This window comes from Pseudophryne corroboree, chromosome 4 (assembly GCF_028390025.1).
Source record: "Pseudophryne corroboree isolate aPseCor3 chromosome 4, aPseCor3.hap2, whole genome shotgun sequence".
Taxonomy (NCBI): domain Eukaryota; kingdom Metazoa; phylum Chordata; class Amphibia; order Anura; family Myobatrachidae; genus Pseudophryne; species Pseudophryne corroboree.
This window is the reverse complement of record NC_086447.1, coordinates 388177542-388198125: the sequence shown is the minus strand read 5'-3', so window position 1 is coordinate 388198125 and position 20584 is coordinate 388177542. Positions and strand designations below refer to the sequence as shown.

Sequence of the window (20584 nt, the reverse complement as noted above, 5' to 3'; positions counted from 1 at the left end):
TGCTGGTCATGCGCAACAGCCCTCAACCTAACAGACATTTTTTATGCTCCCCGCTGCCCTGACGCCTGGCTTGTCAACACCCACTGCTGCTGGCTCCAGGCTAAGCTCCGGTTACAGTAGCCGGCCCAAAGCAGAACCTCTGCCCGCCCTAGGCAGGCTTAAATGCCCCTAGGCATTTGCCTAGCTTGACTATGCCTAGGGCTGACTCTGGCACTCATTGGATGAATCAGTGTGAGCCAATGTAGGTAATATTACGGTTTCGCAGCTGTAAAACAAAGACGTCAACCCCTTTGATGTCCCATAGGAGTAATTGTAGTGTCATTCCATGCCAGTTCACCCATCGTCTCAGATTTTCATGAAACTTTTTACACTTGATACTACCACAGACTGGGTTGCATACAAATAAAAATTAAATTCAGATTTATTTGATGTAAATCAGATTTTTGGTATTTTAAATAGGATTTTTTTATTAAAAATTTTTGTAAGTAAACTGTTTAATTTAAGATGTTTACACCTTGTTTTCGTAAGACATGAACAAATGAGAACAGTAACAAAATGAACACCGTAATAGAATAAATACACACTAAACAGTTGCATCAAGAAGTACAATTAGGCTCTGAACTTAACTCAGTTGTTTGAGTCTGAGTCAAACATGTACATGTCTTTGTCCTCGTACTAACGTTTGTCCTCAATAGAAAAGGCTCTGTAGCATGCAACCAGCTTAGCTGCTTTTTCATTTCCCAATCTGTTGCATGCTTTGGATTGTACAAAACCGTACATTGAAAAAATGCTTTCAATTCCTGCACTTGATGAAAGTGCGGTGAACATCTGCTTCAGAAGATTTACTACAGAAGTGTGTAACTGAAGTTGAGCTGCGTAGGACATTCACCAGGCTAGAGGAGATACTTGGCGTAATGCAGTGACGTGCGGTGAGGTCAGGGCCTGGGGAGGCACTGCAGCTAAACCCCCCCCCCGAGACAAAAAAAAAAGTGCAGTCCCCCCACACCACTAAAACCAGCACCAGGCAGAACCAGCCAGGGGGGATAATGCCATAGCAGGGGAGACACTCAGTGTGGGGTCCCCCTGCCATGCCATGATAGCCCAGTGCTATGCCCCGCACCCCTGGTGGCGGTGGGTGCGGGGTTCATTGTATGTTCTGTTCTTTACAGGTGGCCTACAGATCCCAGCAAGCCTGCCCCAGCATGCTGGCACTTGGAGAACCACAAGTGCCAGCATGCCCGGACATAAAGGGCCCGCTGGCACCTGTAGTCCACCTGTAAAGAAAATATTGAAAAAAAACCACGACACATTCTTTTAAAAATCCTTAATTAAACTGGGTCTTCACCTGGGGGCGGCGGCCTTTAAGCTCTTTTGCATGGCCGGCGTCTTCACCTGGGGGGGGCGCCACCTCCCCAGGGCTTCTGGGGTCTTGCTCCGGCGTCTTCACCTGGTGGGCGGCGGCTGCTAAGCTCTTTTGCATAGCCGCCGCCCATCCAGGACTTCCACGACGTCTTCACCTGGGAGGCGGCGGCCTTTAAGCTCTTTTGCATGGCCGCCGCCTTCCCAGGACTTCCAGCATCTTCACCTGGTGGGCGGCGGCTGCTAAGCTCTTTTGCATAGCCGCCGCCCATCCAGGACTTCCACGGCGTCTTCAGGAGCTCTTCTCCGCTCCTCCTCCGCCGTCGGATTAACAGCCGCTGCCTCGCGCTGACTTATATAAGTCAGCGGGAGGGGGCGGGGCGATGACGCGGCGAGCCATGATTGGCTCGCAGCGGCCATCTTGAATTAAAAAAATTACGCTGAGGCGCCATTTTTGAAATGGGTACCGCTTCCGCTGCCAAACTCTGCACAAGGGGCCTGAATGCCGCGTACCGCCGCCCGCCTCTCCACCGCCCGGCCAGCCGCACCTCCGCTGGTACCGACGCCCACACAGTGATTGACAGCGGATCCAGTGACGGATCCGCTGGCCAATCACTGTGGCTTCACTCACAGGGACGTGCTTTCATAGGTTGAAAGCACGTCCCTGTAGGAAAGCGGCACCACTAATGGTGCCGCTTTCCCATGTTATTTCAATGGGCTTTTCCTGCCCATTGCTAGGCCCCGCCCGCCCCCCGCTCCCCATACCTTTCCCAATCACTAGGGGAGGCACCACGATCGGTGCCTCCCAAACTGATTTTCACACATTAATGATAGGTAAAATAATAAAGAAGATACTTATGTGTCATAAGTATCTTCTTTGTATTATTTTACTCATTAATGACAGGGGAGGCACTGCCTCCCCTGACTGCACGTCCCTGGTGTAAAGTGTCCACTTCAAACATGTATGGTGCAAATGGTTTCATGGATGCACAAAAGTTGATGATGACCAGCATAATGTGACAATTATTGACATGAGCAAACTCTATAGCAGTCTCAATTTCGGCAGGACTAAGCTTTATACCCCTGTACCTAGGATCAAGTAGATTAGCCAGCAAGTGGGCATCTGTGAGTGCGATTTTAGCTCTTGCCTTTGCCATCTTTACTACATTGCTGTGGTGTCCAATCTCTTCAAGATCATCTAACTGCTTCTTCCTTACTTGTACGACCTCACCGATTGCGCAGTTGTATCTTTGTGCACGATCCATGGCTACAGCTACAGGTTTCAGTCGAGCCAAATAATCTTCAGCACTCTGCTTAATACCAAAGTTATTAACTTTGTTAATACAGGTTGAGTATCCCATATCCAAATATTCCGAAATACGGAATATTCCGAAATACGGACTTTTTTGAATGAGACTGAGATAGTGAAACCTTTGATTTTTGATGGCTCAATGTACACAAACTTTGTTTAATACACAAAGTTATTAAAAATATTGTATTAAATGACCTTCAGGCTGTGTGTATAAGGTGTATATGAAACATAAATGAATTGTGTGAATGTACACACACTTTGTTTAATACACAAAGTTATAAAAAATATTCTCTAAAATGACCATCAGGCTGTGTGTATAAGGTGTATATGAAACATAAATGCATTCTGTGCTTAGATTTAGGTCCCATCACCATGATATCTCATTATAGTATGCAATTATTCCAAAATACGGAAAAATCCGATATCCAAAATACGTCTGGTCCCAAGCATTTTGGATAAGGGATACTCAACCTGTAATGTCTTGTGGGATATTATCTTTGTTTTCGTCACATACTCTATGAATGGGACAGTTTTTCAGAAAGGACTTCAAACAGTCTGCCATAGTAGTCCAGCATACGTCATTTGGTAGGATAAACTTAGTAGAATCTCCTATACACCATCCATTATTCTCCCCAACTGAGCTTAAAAAAAAAAAAAAAGACTGCCCCCACCTACGCGTCTATCTTTTTTTCTAAGCAAAGTTGTCGTTTTTTTAATGTTGCAATGAAAATAGGGAAATCAGCCTGTACCCCAAAAAAATGCCAAATTAACCTAGAATAATAGTATAGAAGTGTATTAGATGTCATATTGAATAGATTTGAGGTATTACATTGCGTCAAATGGCTGTTATATGCATTTTTTTTTAAATGGGGAAAAAAATTATCAAAGCTATTTTTTTCACCAAAATAGGTGCTCTCATTAAATTAGGGATACATAAAAATGGGTATTTTAGGAGACTTGGGGAAAAAAAGTGGAAAAGACTGACCACTCCCACCTGCCTCATAAAGCACCCCAATATACCTGTCCCATACCTTGAACACCAAATTCCATCACTCTGCACTTTTTCACCCCAAAAATTACATTATTGGGCAGTTAAAAATAATTCAAAGTGCCTACTTAGTCATTTGAGGAGGGAAGGGGGTGTACCAGGGCTTCTGAGCCAAATCCTGACATTTTTACCTTGAAATAGAGATTTTCCCCAATTTGCACCTGCTTAGAGTAGGTGAAGTGAAATTCGCTGTTAAATTATCGATGATACATTATTACGGCTATTTGAATGGGGCTCTTTCACGATTTGCCGTAAAATCAGTTTTTCATGCAAAAAGCGGGTTATCACAGCTTATTAAATACTTCCCTATGTGAAATTGGAAATCTGCACATACACACAGAAATATACAAATGAAATGTCTTTTGCCCTTCTACCAAAGATTACATACGTGTTCCTGAATTTTCTGTCTTAATTCGCTAAGTTATTATGTAGGATTATATATAGCACAGATTCGTCATGGTGCATATTTTCATTTCATTTAAATCTGATGTAGAAACTTTGCTAAAACTAAAAACTATGACGCCTAACTGGTTCCAAGTCGCATAAAGGTTTGTTATAAAACACATACATGTTTATATAAATTATGCTTTCTTTATTTTTAGGCTCTCAGGCACCCTTATTTTCATTTGGGTCAGGTACTTGGAACACCCCAAAGAATTCAAGAGTTAACAAAAACCCAGAAAGACTTTCAAGAAAAGCAAATTCCATTACATATCAAACCTGTGCCGCCGCCTCAGCCGCCACCAAAATCTCATGTTCGCCTTTCATCTCGGGCTCTGCAGCAAAGCCAGTCAAATGGGCATCCTTTCAAGTTGAGCACATCTGTGGCAGATTCTGCTGATGTTCCCCAAGGGAAAGTTTCCGTAAACCGCCAGCTTCTACCTGAGTTAAGCAACCAAGCATTTCCCTCTGTAAGTAACATATAATATTTCTAGCCTATAGCGTACAAGGAAGCTTAACTTTAGCAGGCAGTTTATTGTGCTATTGTACCACAGAGTGTAATGAGTCAAAACCTAGTCAACACTGGTGTTTGTATATTCTCTCTGCTCAGTGGGTAATCCCGTTTTCTCAGACAACCCAAAATTCTACTGGCAGGTTGTTTGGCTGCTTGGAAAAAAAAAAAAAAAATCTTGTGTGTTTCTGTGGTAGGGAATATAGGAAGATACACTGGAGGCAGGAATTGATGCAAATGGACAAATATTCTCTGCAGATACGCTGTGTATATGTGTTCATTATATAAATAACTGAATAAATAAACCTTTTGTTCGTATAGTAAGATGCTTTTATCATACTTAAAAGGTATGTGGCCCAGACACATTTTTGTATCACATTTTCAGTTCCTGTTTATTTAGTATGTCCTTATATTTGAAGCAGTCATGGACAGAAAGACGTGTAGCCAGTCATGTAATAGTCACTGTAGCAGGCGATAAGTATGTTAATCTAGTTTGAGGCACAGGGCTGAGTGTGACAGGGTCAGTTTCATGCTGTGAGATGGGAGAACAGAGGCAAGCATGACGTCACAGGCTACAAACAGGGGTCTGTCAGATTGATATATAAATAGTGTTTTGGAAAGGTTTCTTTGACACCAGTTTCCTTCCCCAAACTTGTTGGTTCTTTTATTACTGTGAGCTATGTGGTTATAGCATATTACACATTTTAAATCATTATGGCTCCCACACAATACAGTTCATTGACCATAATAAAACAGTGTTGGTGAGTGGAGTCTCCCAAATTAAATCCAGAAATATGTGTAATTGCAGAATAAAATTGTAGGGTGTAATGTTTTTCCTGCCACTCCCCCAAATATAATGACCATAAATAATAAATATATGTACTGAAATATTGAACGAAAAGAAAGGAATGTTTGTCCAGAAAATACTCAATACTGCGTCGTGGGGCTGGTAGGAAACATAACTGGGCGTCCAGCAGGATGGGTATATGGAAGAGAAAGTAGTTAGCATAAATAAAAAAGGAGAGTTATGGTAGACTTACCATTGTTAACTCTTTCTGCGAGGTACACTGGGTTCCACAGGAAAACATCGGGGTGTAGAGTGCATCTTGATCCAGAGGCACCAACTGGCTAAAGCTTTAGGCTGTCCCAGGATGCATTGGTGGCCTCCTCTGTAACCCCGCCTCCAGGCACTGTGAGCTCAGTTTCGTTAACCAGTCCAATGTAGGAGCAGGTAAGAGAGAAGGCAGATGTTAGTCGAATAGAACCACATTCTCACGACAGGAGAAGGGACCAGCGGCTAATGTCATACAAACCCATAGAAGCTAGGTGCGTCAGGGTGGGTACCCTGTGGACCCAGTGTACCTCGCAGAAAGAGAGTTAACAATAGTAAGTCTACCATAACTCTTTATCTGAAACGGAGTACACTGTGTTCCACAGGAAAACATTGGGGATGTCCTAAAGCAGTTCCTCAAGGGAGGGGACACGCATTAGTGGGTATGAGAACCCGGCGTCCAAAGGAAGCATCCTGGGAGGCGAGGTATCAAAGGCATAGAACCTAATGAACGTGTTCACTGAGGATCACGTATCCGCCTAGCAATTGTTCTTCGGACGCACCACGGTGGGCCGCCCAAGAAGGTCCAACAGACTGAGTAGATTGGGCTTTAACAGCAGCTGGAGCTGGGAGTCCAGCTTGCGCATAAGCTAGTGCAATCACCATTTTAATCCATTTGGCCAAGGTTTGCTTATTCGCAGTACAAAAAGGGTTTCCGACACCCTGATAGAGGCAGTCCTCTCCATATATACGGAGAGCCCTTATGACATCCAAAGACCACTCTTTGGGGTACAAATCCGAAGAGATAAAGGCCGGGACCACAATCTCTTTGTTAAGGTGAAAAGATGCCACCACCTTAGGTAAATAACCTGAGCGAGTTCTAAGAACTGCCCAGTCATAATGTAATATTAGAAAGGGTGGACGACAGGACAAAGCGCCTAGGTCCGACACCCTTCTAGCAGAGGCAATAGCCAACAGAAACAGGGCCTTGACTGTGAACCATTTAAGGTCCACTGACTCAAGAGGTTCAAATGGAGACTCTTGCAGGGCTTTCAGGACAACAGACAGATCCCATGGAGCCACCGGAGGGACATAGGGAGGCTGAATCCTTAACACACCCTGAGTGAATGTATGAACGTCCGGTATAGACTCAATTTTTCTCTGAAACCATACCAACAAGGCAGATATGGGAACCTTGAGGGAGGCCAGACGAAGGCCTAAGTCCAGGCCTTGTTGCAGGGAAGCCAGGATTCTGGATGTTTTGAATCTGTACACATCATAGTTTTTATCAGCACACCAGGTGAAGTAAGAATTCCAGGCCCTGTAATAGATCTGGGCAGATGCCGGTTTGCAGGCTTTCAACATAGTTTGGATGACCGCCTCAGAGAATCCTTCTACCCTCAGGAGTGATGCTTCAAGAGCCATGCCGTCAAATCCAGTCTGGCCAGTTCTGGATAGAGACGAGGGCCCTGTACGAGGAGGTCTGATCGCTGCGGACGTAGAAGAGGACGCTCTGTCGATAGACCCTGCAGGTCTGAGAACCAAAGCTGACTGGGCCACGCCGGAGCGACTAGCAGTAGTATTCCTCCTTCTTGAACTTTCGCAGGACCCTGGACAGGAGTGACACTGGAGGGAACACGTAAGGCAGCCGAAAGTTCCATGGAATGGCTAGTGCGTTCACGAACGTTGCTTGAGGATTACTGGTCCTTGATCCAAAGACCGGAACTTTGTAATTGTGTCCAGACGCCATCAGGTCAACATCTGGTAGGCCCCACGTGTCCACTAGGAGTTGATAGACTTCCGGATGAAGATTCCACCTTCCGGCGTGTACGTCCTGACAACTGAGGAAGTACGCTTCCCAGTTTAGGATACCCGGAATGAACACTGCCGATATTGCTGGCAGATGGCGTTCCGCCCATCGAAGGATTTATGCCACTTTTTGCGGCTTCGAGTTCCGCCTTGATGATTGATGTCAAATGCTGACACCATCAGGCCAAGTACTTGCATCGCCGAGTGTATCGACACTCTGGGGCGGCAAAGGAAGCATCTTATCCTGTCTTGAAGCTCCAGGACTTTCTCTGGAAACAGGAATAGATGTTGACTGTGTGCGTCCAGGAATGTCCCCAGGTGCACCATGCTCTGAGCTGGGACCAGCGAGGATTTCTTCCAATTGATGAGCCACCTGTGGGCTTGTAGGAAGCTTACAGTCAGTTGTAGATGACTAAGGGGGACATCGTGGGAGTTTTCCAGGATCAGCAAGTCGTCCAGATATGGCAGGATCCTGGCTTCCTGGCGACGTAGATGTGCCGTCATTACGGCCATGGCCTTTGTGAAGATCCGAGGAGCCGTAGCCAGTCCAAATGGCAGAGCCTGGAACTGATAGTGTAGGTTGCCAATAATAAACCGCAGATACTGCTGATGTGACTTGGCAATAGGTACATGCCGGTATGCATCCTGAATATCCAGGAATACCATATAGTCTCTGGGTTCCATCGTCAGTACACTTGAGCGCAGCGTCTCCATATGGAACTTGTACACGCTCACGCTCACAAACTTGTTTAGTGATTTGAGGTTGAGTATAGGCCAGAAGGACCCATTGGGTTTCGGGACTAGAAACAGGGTCGAGTAGTAACCACTGCCCCTTTGGGACAGACGTACCGGCACTACCACTCCTGTGTCCAGGAGAGAACACACAAACTGCTGTAGAGCTTGCGCCTTTAGTGGATCTGAAGGGATGACTGTGGTGCAAAACTGGCGAGGGGGACGTCTCTGGAAAGAGACTGCGTACCCGTGAAAGACAACTTCTTGCACCCATGAGTCTGAAGTGGTCTCCAACCAGACCTAGGTGAACTGCAGAAGTCAGCCTCCCGCCCTGGGGTCCCCCAGGGGGAGGCCCGCCCCGTCATGCGGAAGGCTTGTCTTGTTTAGAAGCAGGCTGACGGGCCGCCCAGGACTGCTTTGTCTTGGGCTTAGTGATTTTGGAAGCACGAGATTCTCGGGTATGCCTGACCTTTTGCTTTCACCTGAGGTCGAAAGGAACGAAAAGTGGTACCTTTTGCCTTCTGTGCAGAAGGATTAGTATTTGGGAGAAAGTCTTGGCAGCCGCAAGTTCAGACACAATTTTATTTAGGTCTTCCTCAAACAATATGTCTCCCTTTAAAAGCTAGTACCTCCAAGGTCTTTTTGGAGTCCAGGTCCACCTTCCATGACCTCAACCGAGCCAGCACAGACGTAGTCGATGCTTTGGCCGTCAACACACCCGGACGCCTCTCGAATATAATAATAAGCGGTGGTGATGTGAGACAGGTATTGTCTGGCATTGTCAGATATAGCCTCGGGCAGCTCTTCCTCTAATGCCTGAACCCATGCTTCAATATCTTTAGCAGCCCAGGAGGCAGCAATAGTGGGTCTATGGTACAGCACCTGTCAAGGAGTAAATAGATTTCAGGCATCCCTTCACACGCTTATCTGTCAGTTCTTTCAGTGAAGTGACAGGCAGAGTGGATGACACCACTAGGTGGGTGACATGAGACTCCACCAGCGGTGAATTTTCCCACTTGTTGCATAACTCTGCAGGGAGAGGGTAGCGAGCTAAGGCCCGTTTAGAGAGAGAATTTCTTCCCTGGATTAGACCAGGGTTCCTGCCTGATGTCAACCAAATGGTCAGAATGGGGTAACAGATTTTTAGCCACCTTCTGCCGTTTAAACATGTCAGGTTTCTTGGAGACAGTAGTGGGTTCCTCTTCCTCCGTAATTTGTAGGATTTGCTTAATAGCAACCACTGGAGCAGGGACGTCAATTTGTATTGCAGAATCCTCATCAGAAACGCTTGATTCAATGTCTGACAGGACAGTATGCTCCCCGTCCTCTTCAGATGAAACATCTGTGAGATTTGTGGATTGTGAGGAGAAAGCAGTCTGCTTAGATGACCCAGCGACACAGGAGTGACCGGAGGTAGATTTTTGTCTGACCAAGGAATGAGTTAACTGCTGCAACTGGTTAGACAAGTTTTCCGCCAAAGGCGGATTAAGCATAGGGACTATTTGATACTAATGGTACAGGTGGTCCCATAGGGGGCGTTAGGCTTTCCACTAGAGTACCCAGGGTGGCTTCTGATTGGATACAGGAATTGCCGACTTACCGGTGGCTGTATGACACATGGTACACAGACCATCATACTCAGCTTCCCCCTCTGGTAAATCTTTGGCGCATACTCTGCATGATGCAGGAGCGTCCACAGATTTACTGCCCTTCCTGTTAGACATTGTACACAAATGCAACAGAGAGCGGTTTAGTACGATGAAGCCAGACAGAGTATAATGCCTGCGAATAAATTCGATAGTATGTGACTGAGTACACAGTAGAATACACTGAATAGGTAAATACTGTGACGCACTATATAAACAACCCTGACGCACCTAGTCCCTTAGGGTACAGAATATAGTGATAGATATCTTGGAAACACTGAAAGTGAAACCTCACAGCAGATACAGGCACACAGTCACATTAGCAGTACAGATAATTCTTAGTATGACAATAAAACTGCACTGAACTAATATATGTATGCATGTATGTATGTATGTGTGTGTGTATGTGTGTATATATATATATATATATATATATATTATTATTTTTTTATTATTTTTTTAAACACAGCGCGGTCCTAGACCAGAGGTATATATCAGAATACTCGTATAATATATTCTGTATTTGGTACACTTTATCTTAACTAACGCTGTCTGTATTAGAGACATGTAGAATACTCAAATGTTTGTAAAGTCACAGCGCTGTATACAGGTAGCTTTACAAGGGAGACCTTGCCCCCTGCAGTCCCAGAGACTAGCCGCAGCCATACTCCTAAAATGGCGCCCAGCGTCTCAGTCAGGGAGTGTGTGATGAAGCTCCAAGGCGGGAAAATCTGCAGTAGATGATGCCCTGGGCTGGGGAGCAGCTACAGGTCAAGTGCCGATTGCCCTATGCTGGATCTCACCACCGGTACTACGGAGCCTTATCAATAGGCTGTACTCCTCTGCCCTGGCGGATATAGTGGAGTCCCTGCTCTGTGACAGTCCATCTCCCTAGGCTGCGATCAGCAAAGTGATTTAGTGGCGGGTCCCGCCTGGGGGACCCTCTTACCTCCTCCCCCGTAGCAGCCACGCGAACCAGGAGAGCATCTGCGACCATGTGCCTAAAGCCGTAGGGTCTCCGCCGCAAGTACCCGGGTACTGAGCCGCGGGAGCATGCGACGCCGCTCGGAAGGTGATGGAGCTGCAGCTCCGAAGTGTCAAAATGACATACAGCGCTAGTTTTGAAGAAATTTTCTGTCAAAAAAGCTTTCAGGGCTGCCCATTGCAGCCCTTCTGTTAAGTGACCTGCTGCTGCAGGCACCAACTCAAAACTGAGCTCACAGTGCCTGGAGGCGGGGTTACAGAGGAGGCCCCAATGCATCCTGGGACAGCCTAAAGCTTTAGCCTGTTGGTGCCTCTGGATCAAGATCCACTCTACACCCCAATGTTTTCCTGTGGAACACAGTGTACCCTGCTGCAGAATCATCCTATTCTATCATCTGGGCACAGCTTTTTTATTGCCGTTTTCTCCAATTTTTAGGATGTTAGAAAATAGCTAGGGGATCTAATGCTAGAAATGCGGCCAACCCATAGCCAAAATATCAGGGACTAATACAATAAGTTTGTGTACATTTTCAGAAAGCTGCGCCTGATTTAGACCATGCTAATCTCAACACAAAGAATAGGCGACGATGGGGACATGTCACCCGAACACTGAAGGGATCTGGTGAACGGGATGACCTGCAAGATCTTGATATTCACTCTTCGATTACTAGAACTGAAATGAAGACTGAAAAGCGCAGACCAAGTGACGATGTGCTTTGTAGGTAAATAGAAGTTGTTGTTTTTTTATGCTTCTATTTCCTTACATATATAGATCTAGATATTTTATTTGTGTGTCTTCCCACTTTATAGCTCCTGCTTAAAAAGGCAAGAAATTATGATGTATGGATAGGATTTTCTCAGTTATTACTACGTTTCTGATTTATTTTATTACATTACTTTGCTTATGCTGATGCAGTTTTGAGAGCATTTTGGATTTGAAGAAAGAGGACCACAGCGGTACAGCTGGACCTGCGCATTCCTCTTTCTCTCGGCAAGACACAGCAGCATCCAGGAGAACATCAGCTAAGCAACATTATCTGAAGCACTCCAGGTATTTGCCTGGTCAGTACAATTGGTTCCTTCTGAAAATGTTACCCTGCTGCCATTTTGTTTATTGAAATAAAATGTATTGAAATGAGAAAATGAAGTCATATGCTCCTCTAGAGGGCTGTTCACTCTTACATCTTTTTGAATCTCTATTGTATTGTAACGGGCAATTACAAGATTTACTGAGGGGGATTTCCATATTGCACACACATACATAGTACATCACATTCACATTGCACACACACACACGCACACATACATACTGTAGCTCACCACACACATTGCATACACTTAAATAGCACACACACACATACATAGTACATCGCACACACAGTATACATAGCACACCACACACATGTTGCACGGGGATGTAGTTACATTGCCAGCAGTCGGTATCTCAGCAGTCAGGATACTGACACTGGAATCCCGCCCACTGGCGATGCTGCAAGCCGGAATCCCGGCTAACGGGCTGTTCCCACTCGTGGGTGTCCACGACACCCATTGAGTGGGAATAAAACCTGTGACGAGCCACCGAGCCTGCAAGGGGCTTCGTTGCGCTCGCCCCACTGCCGGTATTCTAGCGGCCGGGATCCCGGTGTCAGTATGCTGACCACAGGGATTCTGGACGCCGACCTCCCATACCCAGCGCGTTGCATGCACACACATACTGTATACACAGCACACCACACATACATAGCACACCACACACATTGCACACACATACACATTGCAAAATCATACATAGCATACCACACGCAAACATACCTAAGGCTCAGAGAAGAAGACTGGCGGCCCCTACATTTCAGAATGTGAGGACGAAGGAGCAGCTGTGGGATGGGCATGCGCATCAACTCCCCAGCTCTCCCATCCATGATGATCTGTAAATTGAGAGCTCTGGCAATCAAAGCCCTCTGCTGTGGTCACAGACGCGCGTTAATTTGAGACGGAGACGCGGCTGTCGCCGTCTCTAGAAATAATTAGGTGCATCAGGGTAGGAAGGTTCTGGGTGCTCAGAACCTCCTTTTCCCTGCGTGAGCCACTGTTGTAACCTAATGTTAGATGGACAGCTGTATTCATCCCATAAGGAATGACTCCATTATTTTATCATTATTAACGGTTACATATATTCTGTTGCATTTTACAATTGGGAATAAAACCATAATAAAACAAGACTGGGTAATAACAGACATAGGGGTATATTCAATTAAAGTCGGATCCATTCCGACATGTATTTGTCGGAATGGATCCGACAACCCCTATTCAATCTCATCTCAATTCGACTTTTTCAAGTCGAATTGAGATGAGGGACGCAGAGGAGGAGAGGGGGGGAGCCGCGGGCATACAGGGGAGATCAGCGCTACAGTAGCGCTGCAGGAGGATGTCGCACAGCCGCCCGACCTCACGGCAGTGTCCACCCGGCTCCAGCAAGCGTGACCTCACTTGCTGGAGCCGGGGTGGAAGCTGCCGTGAGCGGCGCGGCTGTGTGACATGCTTCTGCAGCGCTACTGTAGCGCTGATCTCCCCTGTATGCCCGACGGCTGTCCCCCGTCTCCCTGCGGCTCCCCCCCCCCCTACTCTCGGGTCCCATATCTCAGTCCAACATGTTTTTATGTCGCACTGAGATGGTCGAAAAGGGGGCCCAAACCTGTCGGTTTTTGCCCCGTTTTCGACACAAGCACGTGGATCGGCAGGTATTCCGCCGATCCACGTGCTTTTTGACATGTCGAATTCCTCGACTTGTCGAATAGCATTGAATAGGTCGAATCACGTTTCGACCTTAAAAATTTAAAACTGCCGTCTTTTCGACAGACGGCAGTTTTCGACACCAATTGAATATACCCCAAAGAAGTAAAAGAGACCTGCTCCCAAGCTTACAATCTTCTATGCTATGTTCATTCAGGTGACAGGGTTGCGCTAGCATACTAACATCCCTTTTATGTCTTGTTTATGTAGGAATCTCCGTTAAGAACAGTGCTGTAAATAACCCAAGTAAAGATGCATGTAATGCCTATGCCCAGTGGCCAAATATTAGTCAGCCATTGAAAGGTTTTGGTGCACCACCAGGTACGTCTGTGTTTTATATTGGCTGTTAAAATGAGTCTTTCAATATCTATGTAAAGTAACCTTAAATGTAGTGACCTATTTTCTTGCATGTCGGACAGAACAGTGGTGTATTTTGCAGTATAAAATGCTATATTAAAGCTGCAGAGTTTCCAAGATATTTAACCATTGGTACAATGTATAATGTATGTGTAGAATTGCACACTAGGGGGCACCTTTTGTAAACAAGTCTGTCGTTTTGCAAAGGTATGACTCATTCCTATGTGAATTCTCTGTCTGTAATTACATAAGCGTTTTCTTCTTCTTTCAGGGCCGTCTGGAGATAGCAGCTCTGTTACTGGTTACATCCCTGCTTTCCTAAAACAAGAAATTCATTCTGTTGGACAGAGGACCCGTTTAGCACCACTTACAGAGCCATCCCCCAGTAAGTTTATAGCAAAAAAAAAAAAAAACACAAGGCATTAAGTGGAGCTTGCTAAAATTATTTTCTTTTTCATCCACTAGGGGCTACTGGAGTACTCTTGGGATATGGACGGTGTTAGCAAGGACTGCGCACTGAATATTCAAATTTCAGTAACTCTCCTCCCCTCCATACTCCCAGAATACCAGTGTTTTTTCGGTGCTCACATGGACAGGAAGCACAAGTGTGGACCTCCAGAGGGGGACATACATTTTTTATTTTTAAACATTTTTGTTTTTCTTTTTTATACATTACAATCCCTTCCAAGCTTACACAAAAGCTCTGGGTACGGGATTATAGAAGCTGCTGCGTGCAGCTCTTGGCGTGTCGGGCCTCACAAAGGAGCCCCCTCACAGCCACAAGCAGCTCAGCTAACAACAGCTGAGACTGCAGAAAGGACTGGACGGCGCTTGCTGGAAGAAGCCCCGTCAGAGTCCAAGTACATTAGCTACCTTCAGCTGAGGCTGCAGAACGGAGCTTGCTGTAGAAGCCCCGTCAGAGCACAGGAACCCAGGTATTTATGATAGGGGCGGTCAGCTCACGCTGCCGCCCCGCCGTGTGGGGGTACTGCTATGTGCGTCGCCCGAGCCGCTGCTCCGTCCCCGCCACCGCTGTTATCAGCTCCCCTAGTCCTGGCGCCGCTCAGAGGGACGCGCTGGACGGCCGCTGCAAGCGCCGTTCTCAGCGCTCCCTGCCTGTAATGCAATCAGACCGTGGACAGTGTTCAGTGCTGCCGCGGTCTGTCCCTGTAACGGCCGGAGGCTCCGTCGCTTAGGGGAAGGTAACTGCTCCCTCAGACCGCGGACAGCGTTCACTGCTGCCGCGGTCTGTCTCAATAACGGCCGGCAGCTCAGCACTGCCAGCGCTCCCTGCACACACTAAGGGTAGCAGGGGGGGAGGGATGCCGGCGCCTCTGATCACTCAGACCGCGGACAGTGCACACTGCTGCCGCGGTCTGTCCCTGTAAAACAGCCCTCTACTAACTAGTGGGCTCATGCTGGGCAGTCAGGAGTTTCCCTGTCCCTATTACTTGTAGCGCAGCTGCAGGGGGGAGAGATTATGCCACAGCAGCAGCAATAGACAGCCTATGCTAAAGAAGGGCTGCATTGTGTTATATATGCATTCGTGTAGCACTTGTTATACCATAGACAATGTTATACCATAGGAAATGTATATAAAATACTGTATGTATGTATATATGGTCATGTAACAAAATATGCTATATGTTCTTTGACTATAAGCACATGGCTGGAGGGGGTTCACTACGGCTGGCCGGCGGTCGGGCTCCCGGCGACCAGCATCCCGGCGCCGGGAGCCCGACCGCCGGCTTACCGACAGCAAATGAGCCCCTTGCGGGCTCGCTGCGCTCGCCACGCTACGGGCACGGTGGCGCGCTACGCGCGCCACACTATTTTATTCTCCCTCTATGGGGGTCGTGGACCCCCACGAGGGAAAATAATTGTCGGTATTCCGGCTGTCGGGCTCCCGGCGCCGGTATACTGAGCGCCGGGAGCCCGACCGCCGGCAAACAGAAGACCACCCGGCTGAGGGCCATTTTAATCATACTTTCTGTTTCTTTTCCAGAACATTCCTGTCCTACAACACTGCTCCACCGGATGGCGCAGGGGTGTTGGTAGGAATTTTTGCATCAGGTTTCTTATGGTCTGGCCACGTGCACTGCACTTTGACAATTTTACTGAGGTGGAATTGGTTTGTCTTTGTCTATTTATTTGTCTGGTTACATAATAAGTCAGTCACCAGCAAAGACGGAAAAGTTGTTTCACTGCAATGTCTGTACCAGTGGGTTCCCGGTGAGGTCTACCACATGCACAGTATATTTTATACTCCCATTTCATCTCCTATTTTGCAAAGATAGTTTTCATTTGCCTTATAAATTCCCAGTTTCTGCTATGTTGCAATCCTGACGATTCTATGCCAGGCCTAACTGCGCAAGATGAATGTGAGAAGACCAGCAGTCAGATAGTGTGGGTGCGTCAGACTGAAGTTTACAGGGACTGAAGAGGCTCTGACAATTTATAAGGTGGTCTTTACTAAGGCCACAGATCTCCAGCGTGGAATCTCTAAATAAGATGTTAATAGGATCCTGATACACAGGTTTCGAAACCTCGCCGATTTCGGTCTAGTTACCCGTTTCTAAAGTCAGTGACATCTCCATGGGAGCTATGCTAGAGCCGCTGTATACAGCAGCAGGGGTGTTGCTTCGACCGTATTTGGTTGGCATTTGGGTAACTACGGCGTTGCTTGTCTGGATAACAGGACTCAGGTCCGCCCTACAAAACGTCCACCTTATGCTTCACGCTGATCAAATCTGCGAAGCTGCTGATTATCTATGTACAGCTTCTACGGACGTCTGCCTAGTCAGTTCTCGCCTTTCAGGGTCACTCGTTGTGGCACGACAAGCGCTCTGGCTGCGTCCTTAGCAGGCGGAGGCAAAGGTCGAGAGAAGAATAGAAGCATTACATTATGCGAAGGTTGTTTGGTCCTGATTTGGACAAAGGTATTTTTCACGGGATACTCTGGACCAGCGTTCGAATCCTTTAGACCTCAGCCCTTTCGAGGCCATGGTAGACAAACAGCCACGCCTGGTAGGCGAGGTCGAGGACGTGGTTTTCAACAAACCAACGCCAGTCGTCCGGACGCTACGGTCACCGGCAAGCCAGTGGCATGACGGGCTCCCAGCCCATCTCGGTGCTCCAGTTGTGGGAGCACGCCTTCAGACGTTTCATTTGGCATGGTTGCAGATATTCACAGATGGGTGGATCCGCAAATTTAGTGTTAAAAGCAGTCTACCGCCTCTGCGGTTTTTCAACACAGGACTGCCTGTGTAGGAAGAGGACGGTTCGGTAAATTGCTATTCACTCTCTGCTGGAGTCAGCAGTTTTGATTCCGGTCCCTGTACACCAACAAGGTCACGGTTATTATTCCAGTCTGTTGTGGTACCAAAGCCGGATGGCTTGGTCAGGCCAATATTGCATACTTACTACAGATTCAAGATGGAATCTCTGCGGACAGTACTTGCAGGTTTAGAGCCACAGGAATTCATGATTGTGCTGGATCTCGAGGATGCGTACTTACACATTCCGATTTGGCCTCCTCTTCAGAGGTTCTTGCGTTTGCAATACGGCAGATCCATTATCAGTTTCAGACTCTACCGTTTGCCCTCTCGTCAGAGCTTAGGGTATTCACCAAAGTGATGTATGTTTTGATGGCTCATCTCATATTCCTGTAAGTGATAATAGTTCCGTACCTAGACGATTTGCTCATCAAAGCTCCGTCTCAACCAACTGCGCCTTCAACATGCGTTGCTAAGGTACAATGTGCTGGTTCAGCACGGTTGGTTTGTCATGTTCAAGAATTCACATCGGATTCCGTCTCAACGACTTCATTTCCTAGGAATGATTCTCGATACGGTAGATCAAGGAATTTGTCTACCAGAACAGAAAGTACAGACTATTCGTCATCTGGTACGATTAGTGCTCAAGCCTCGGTATGTTTGTGCATTCGCCTGTTAGGCACAATAGTGGCGGCTTTCAAAGCGCTTCTGTTCGGAAGATTTCACTCACTTCTTTTTCAACTGCATGTGCTCGCACAGTGGTCGGCCTCGCATCTGCAGTTTCACTAGAGGGTGAGGTTGTCTCCACGGGCCAGAGTTTCTGTACTCTGGTGGCTCCAAGTACACAATCTATCCGCAGGAACTCGGTTAGGCGTCTGGAATTGGATAGTGCTAATCACAGACGCGAGTCTCAGAGGTTGGGGAGCTGTAGTTCAAAATTGTCAGCTCCGGGGTCTCTGGGAGGATCACGACAGATTGCTGTCTATAAATGTCCTAGAACTCCGACCAATTTACAATGTGCTACGACAAGTAGTGCACTTGCTTCGGTCTCAGACGGTCCAAGTGCAGTCAGACAACGCAACGGCGGTCGCGTACGTCAATAAACAAAGGGGAAAGAGAAGCCGCAGTAGCTTGAATCCTCAATTGGGCCGAACATCACCAAGTGATATTGGCGGTAGTGTTCATTACGAGAATGGACAACTGGGAGGCGGATGATCTCAGCCATCGGGATTTTCATCCAGGAGAATGGGCATTAAATCCAGAAGTGTTTCACATGTTGGTCCAGAGGTGGGGTTACCCTCCAGTGGACCTGATGACATCTCGCCACAATCACCAAAAGCCAGTATGTGTCCAGAACGCGAGATCCAAAGGCAGTGGATGCTCTCACGATTGCGTGGCCGTACAGCCTCGGGTATCTGTTTCCACCGTTTCCGCTGCTCTCTCTGTTGCTTACTCGCAGACGATCCTTGGCCGCTTCCATTCTGTCCGGACCTGTTACGACAGGGTCCATTCCTTTACCCCGATTTAGCGCAGATGCGTTTGAAGGGGTGGCTGTTGAGACCGCCCTCTTAAGAAGAGAGGGCATTCCACTATCGGTTATAACAACCATGTTACGTGCTAAAAATCCAGTTACGACAGCTCATTATTACAGGATTTGGCGTGCCTATATAGGTTGGTGTGAAGTTCGGAAGTTTCCGACATCATCTTTCAAGTTATCCCGTCTTTTGTTATTTCTACAAACGGGGTTAGATGGAGGACTGCGTTTATCTACACTAAAGGTGCAGGTATCTGCTTTGTCAATTTACTTTCAAAGAATATTTGTTCTATTGCCGTCTCACACACCTTTTCTGCAAGGTGTTCTCAGAGTACAGCCTCCATTCATTCCACCTACAGCGCCATGGGACTTGAATCTGGTTTTAGATTTTGTACAGCTTCATACTTTGAACCCTTACATCAAGTGGATGTTAAGTTTCTCACTTGGAAAACGATTTTTTCTCCTAGCCTTAGCTTCAGCAAGGCGTGTTTCAGATTTGGGTGCATTGGCATGCAAGCCACTGTTTGTAGTTTTCATGATGACAGAGCGGAGCTTCGTACGAATCCCGCTTTCTGGCAAAAGGTAGTGTCATATGTTCACATCAATCAACCAATAGTAGTTCCTGTGTTAACAGGACAGTCTGGAACTTTGGATGTGGTACGCGCATTACGCGTTTATGTATACCGAACGTCTACAGTTTGTAAGACGGATACGTTGTTTGTTCTCTATGATGCTGCCAAAATGGGTTGGCCAGCTTCTAAGCAGACCTTATCCAGATGGATTATACTGACCATACGTCAGGCTTCCCTTCATGCTAGGTTACAGCCGCCTACATCAGTAACAGCTCTTTCCACACGTTCTGTGGAAACTTCAGGGGCAGCTGGTCGTGGGGTGTCTACGACGCAGAATTGCCGTGCGGCTATATAGTCATCAGTGCACACGTTTGTGCGCTTTTACAAGTTAATACGTTTGCGGCATCAGCATCTAGCTTTGGCCGCCTAGTGTTACAGGTGCCAAACAGCTCTTCCGCCCACGAGGGAAGCTTTGGTACGTCCCAAGAGTACTCCAGTGACCCCTAGTGGATGAAAAAGAAAATAGGATTTTGGTACTTACCAGGTAAATCCTTTTCTTTGAATCCATAGGGGGCACTGGACGCCCACCCAGAGCAGTTTTACCTGGTTGTGGTAAGTTCAGGGGATCTTATGGTAACACATTCTCACCGATTTATCGGTTATGGTGTCAACTGGTTAGTTGTCACTTACGTTATGTGTCAACTTTATTGTTGTCCGTTATGTTATAATATTATAGGTAATTCTCCATTGTTCATTCTCTCTATCCTGTTCGCCTCAGGAAAAAACACTGGTATTCTGGGAGTATGGAGGGGAGGAGAGTTACTGAAATTTGAATATTCAGTGCCCAGTCCTTGCTAACACCGTCCATATCCCAAGAGTACTCCAGTGCCCTCTATGGATTCAAAGAAAAGGATTTACCTGGTATGTACCAAAATCCTATTTTCTAGACTCTTAATTTTTTTATCCTTAAGGGGGGTACACACGAAGCAATGTTCAGCTAATTTCTAAGCAATTTGACTAGATTGCTTAGAAATTAGCTGAACATCGCTCCGTGTGTAGGGGTGCCGGCGACAGCAATGCGCGGTCCCGCGTGTCGCTATCGCCAGTGCTAGATTGGCCAGGATGCAGGCACAATCTAGCAGGTTGCTCATTTCACCGCTGGG

The 20584-nt window shown here is 46.9% G+C and overlaps 1 protein-coding gene across 6 annotated transcripts in view; it reads left to right on the top strand.

The window, feature by feature from the left end:
- Nucleotides 1-20584, top strand: part of CILK1 (ciliogenesis associated kinase 1) — a 200203-nt gene that overhangs the window by 130125 nt on the left and 49494 nt on the right. For all 6 annotated transcript variants that reach the window (XM_063916695.1, XM_063916694.1, XM_063916696.1 and 3 more), the window contains 5 exons: nucleotides 4322-4630; nucleotides 11428-11615; nucleotides 11810-11955; nucleotides 13894-14004; nucleotides 14312-14425. In XM_063916695.1, the coding sequence (XP_063772765.1) occupies nucleotides 4322-4630; nucleotides 11428-11615; nucleotides 11810-11955; nucleotides 13894-14004; nucleotides 14312-14425 (868 nt within the window). The remainder of the gene's footprint in view (nucleotides 1-4321; nucleotides 4631-11427; nucleotides 11616-11809; nucleotides 11956-13893; nucleotides 14005-14311; nucleotides 14426-20584) is intronic.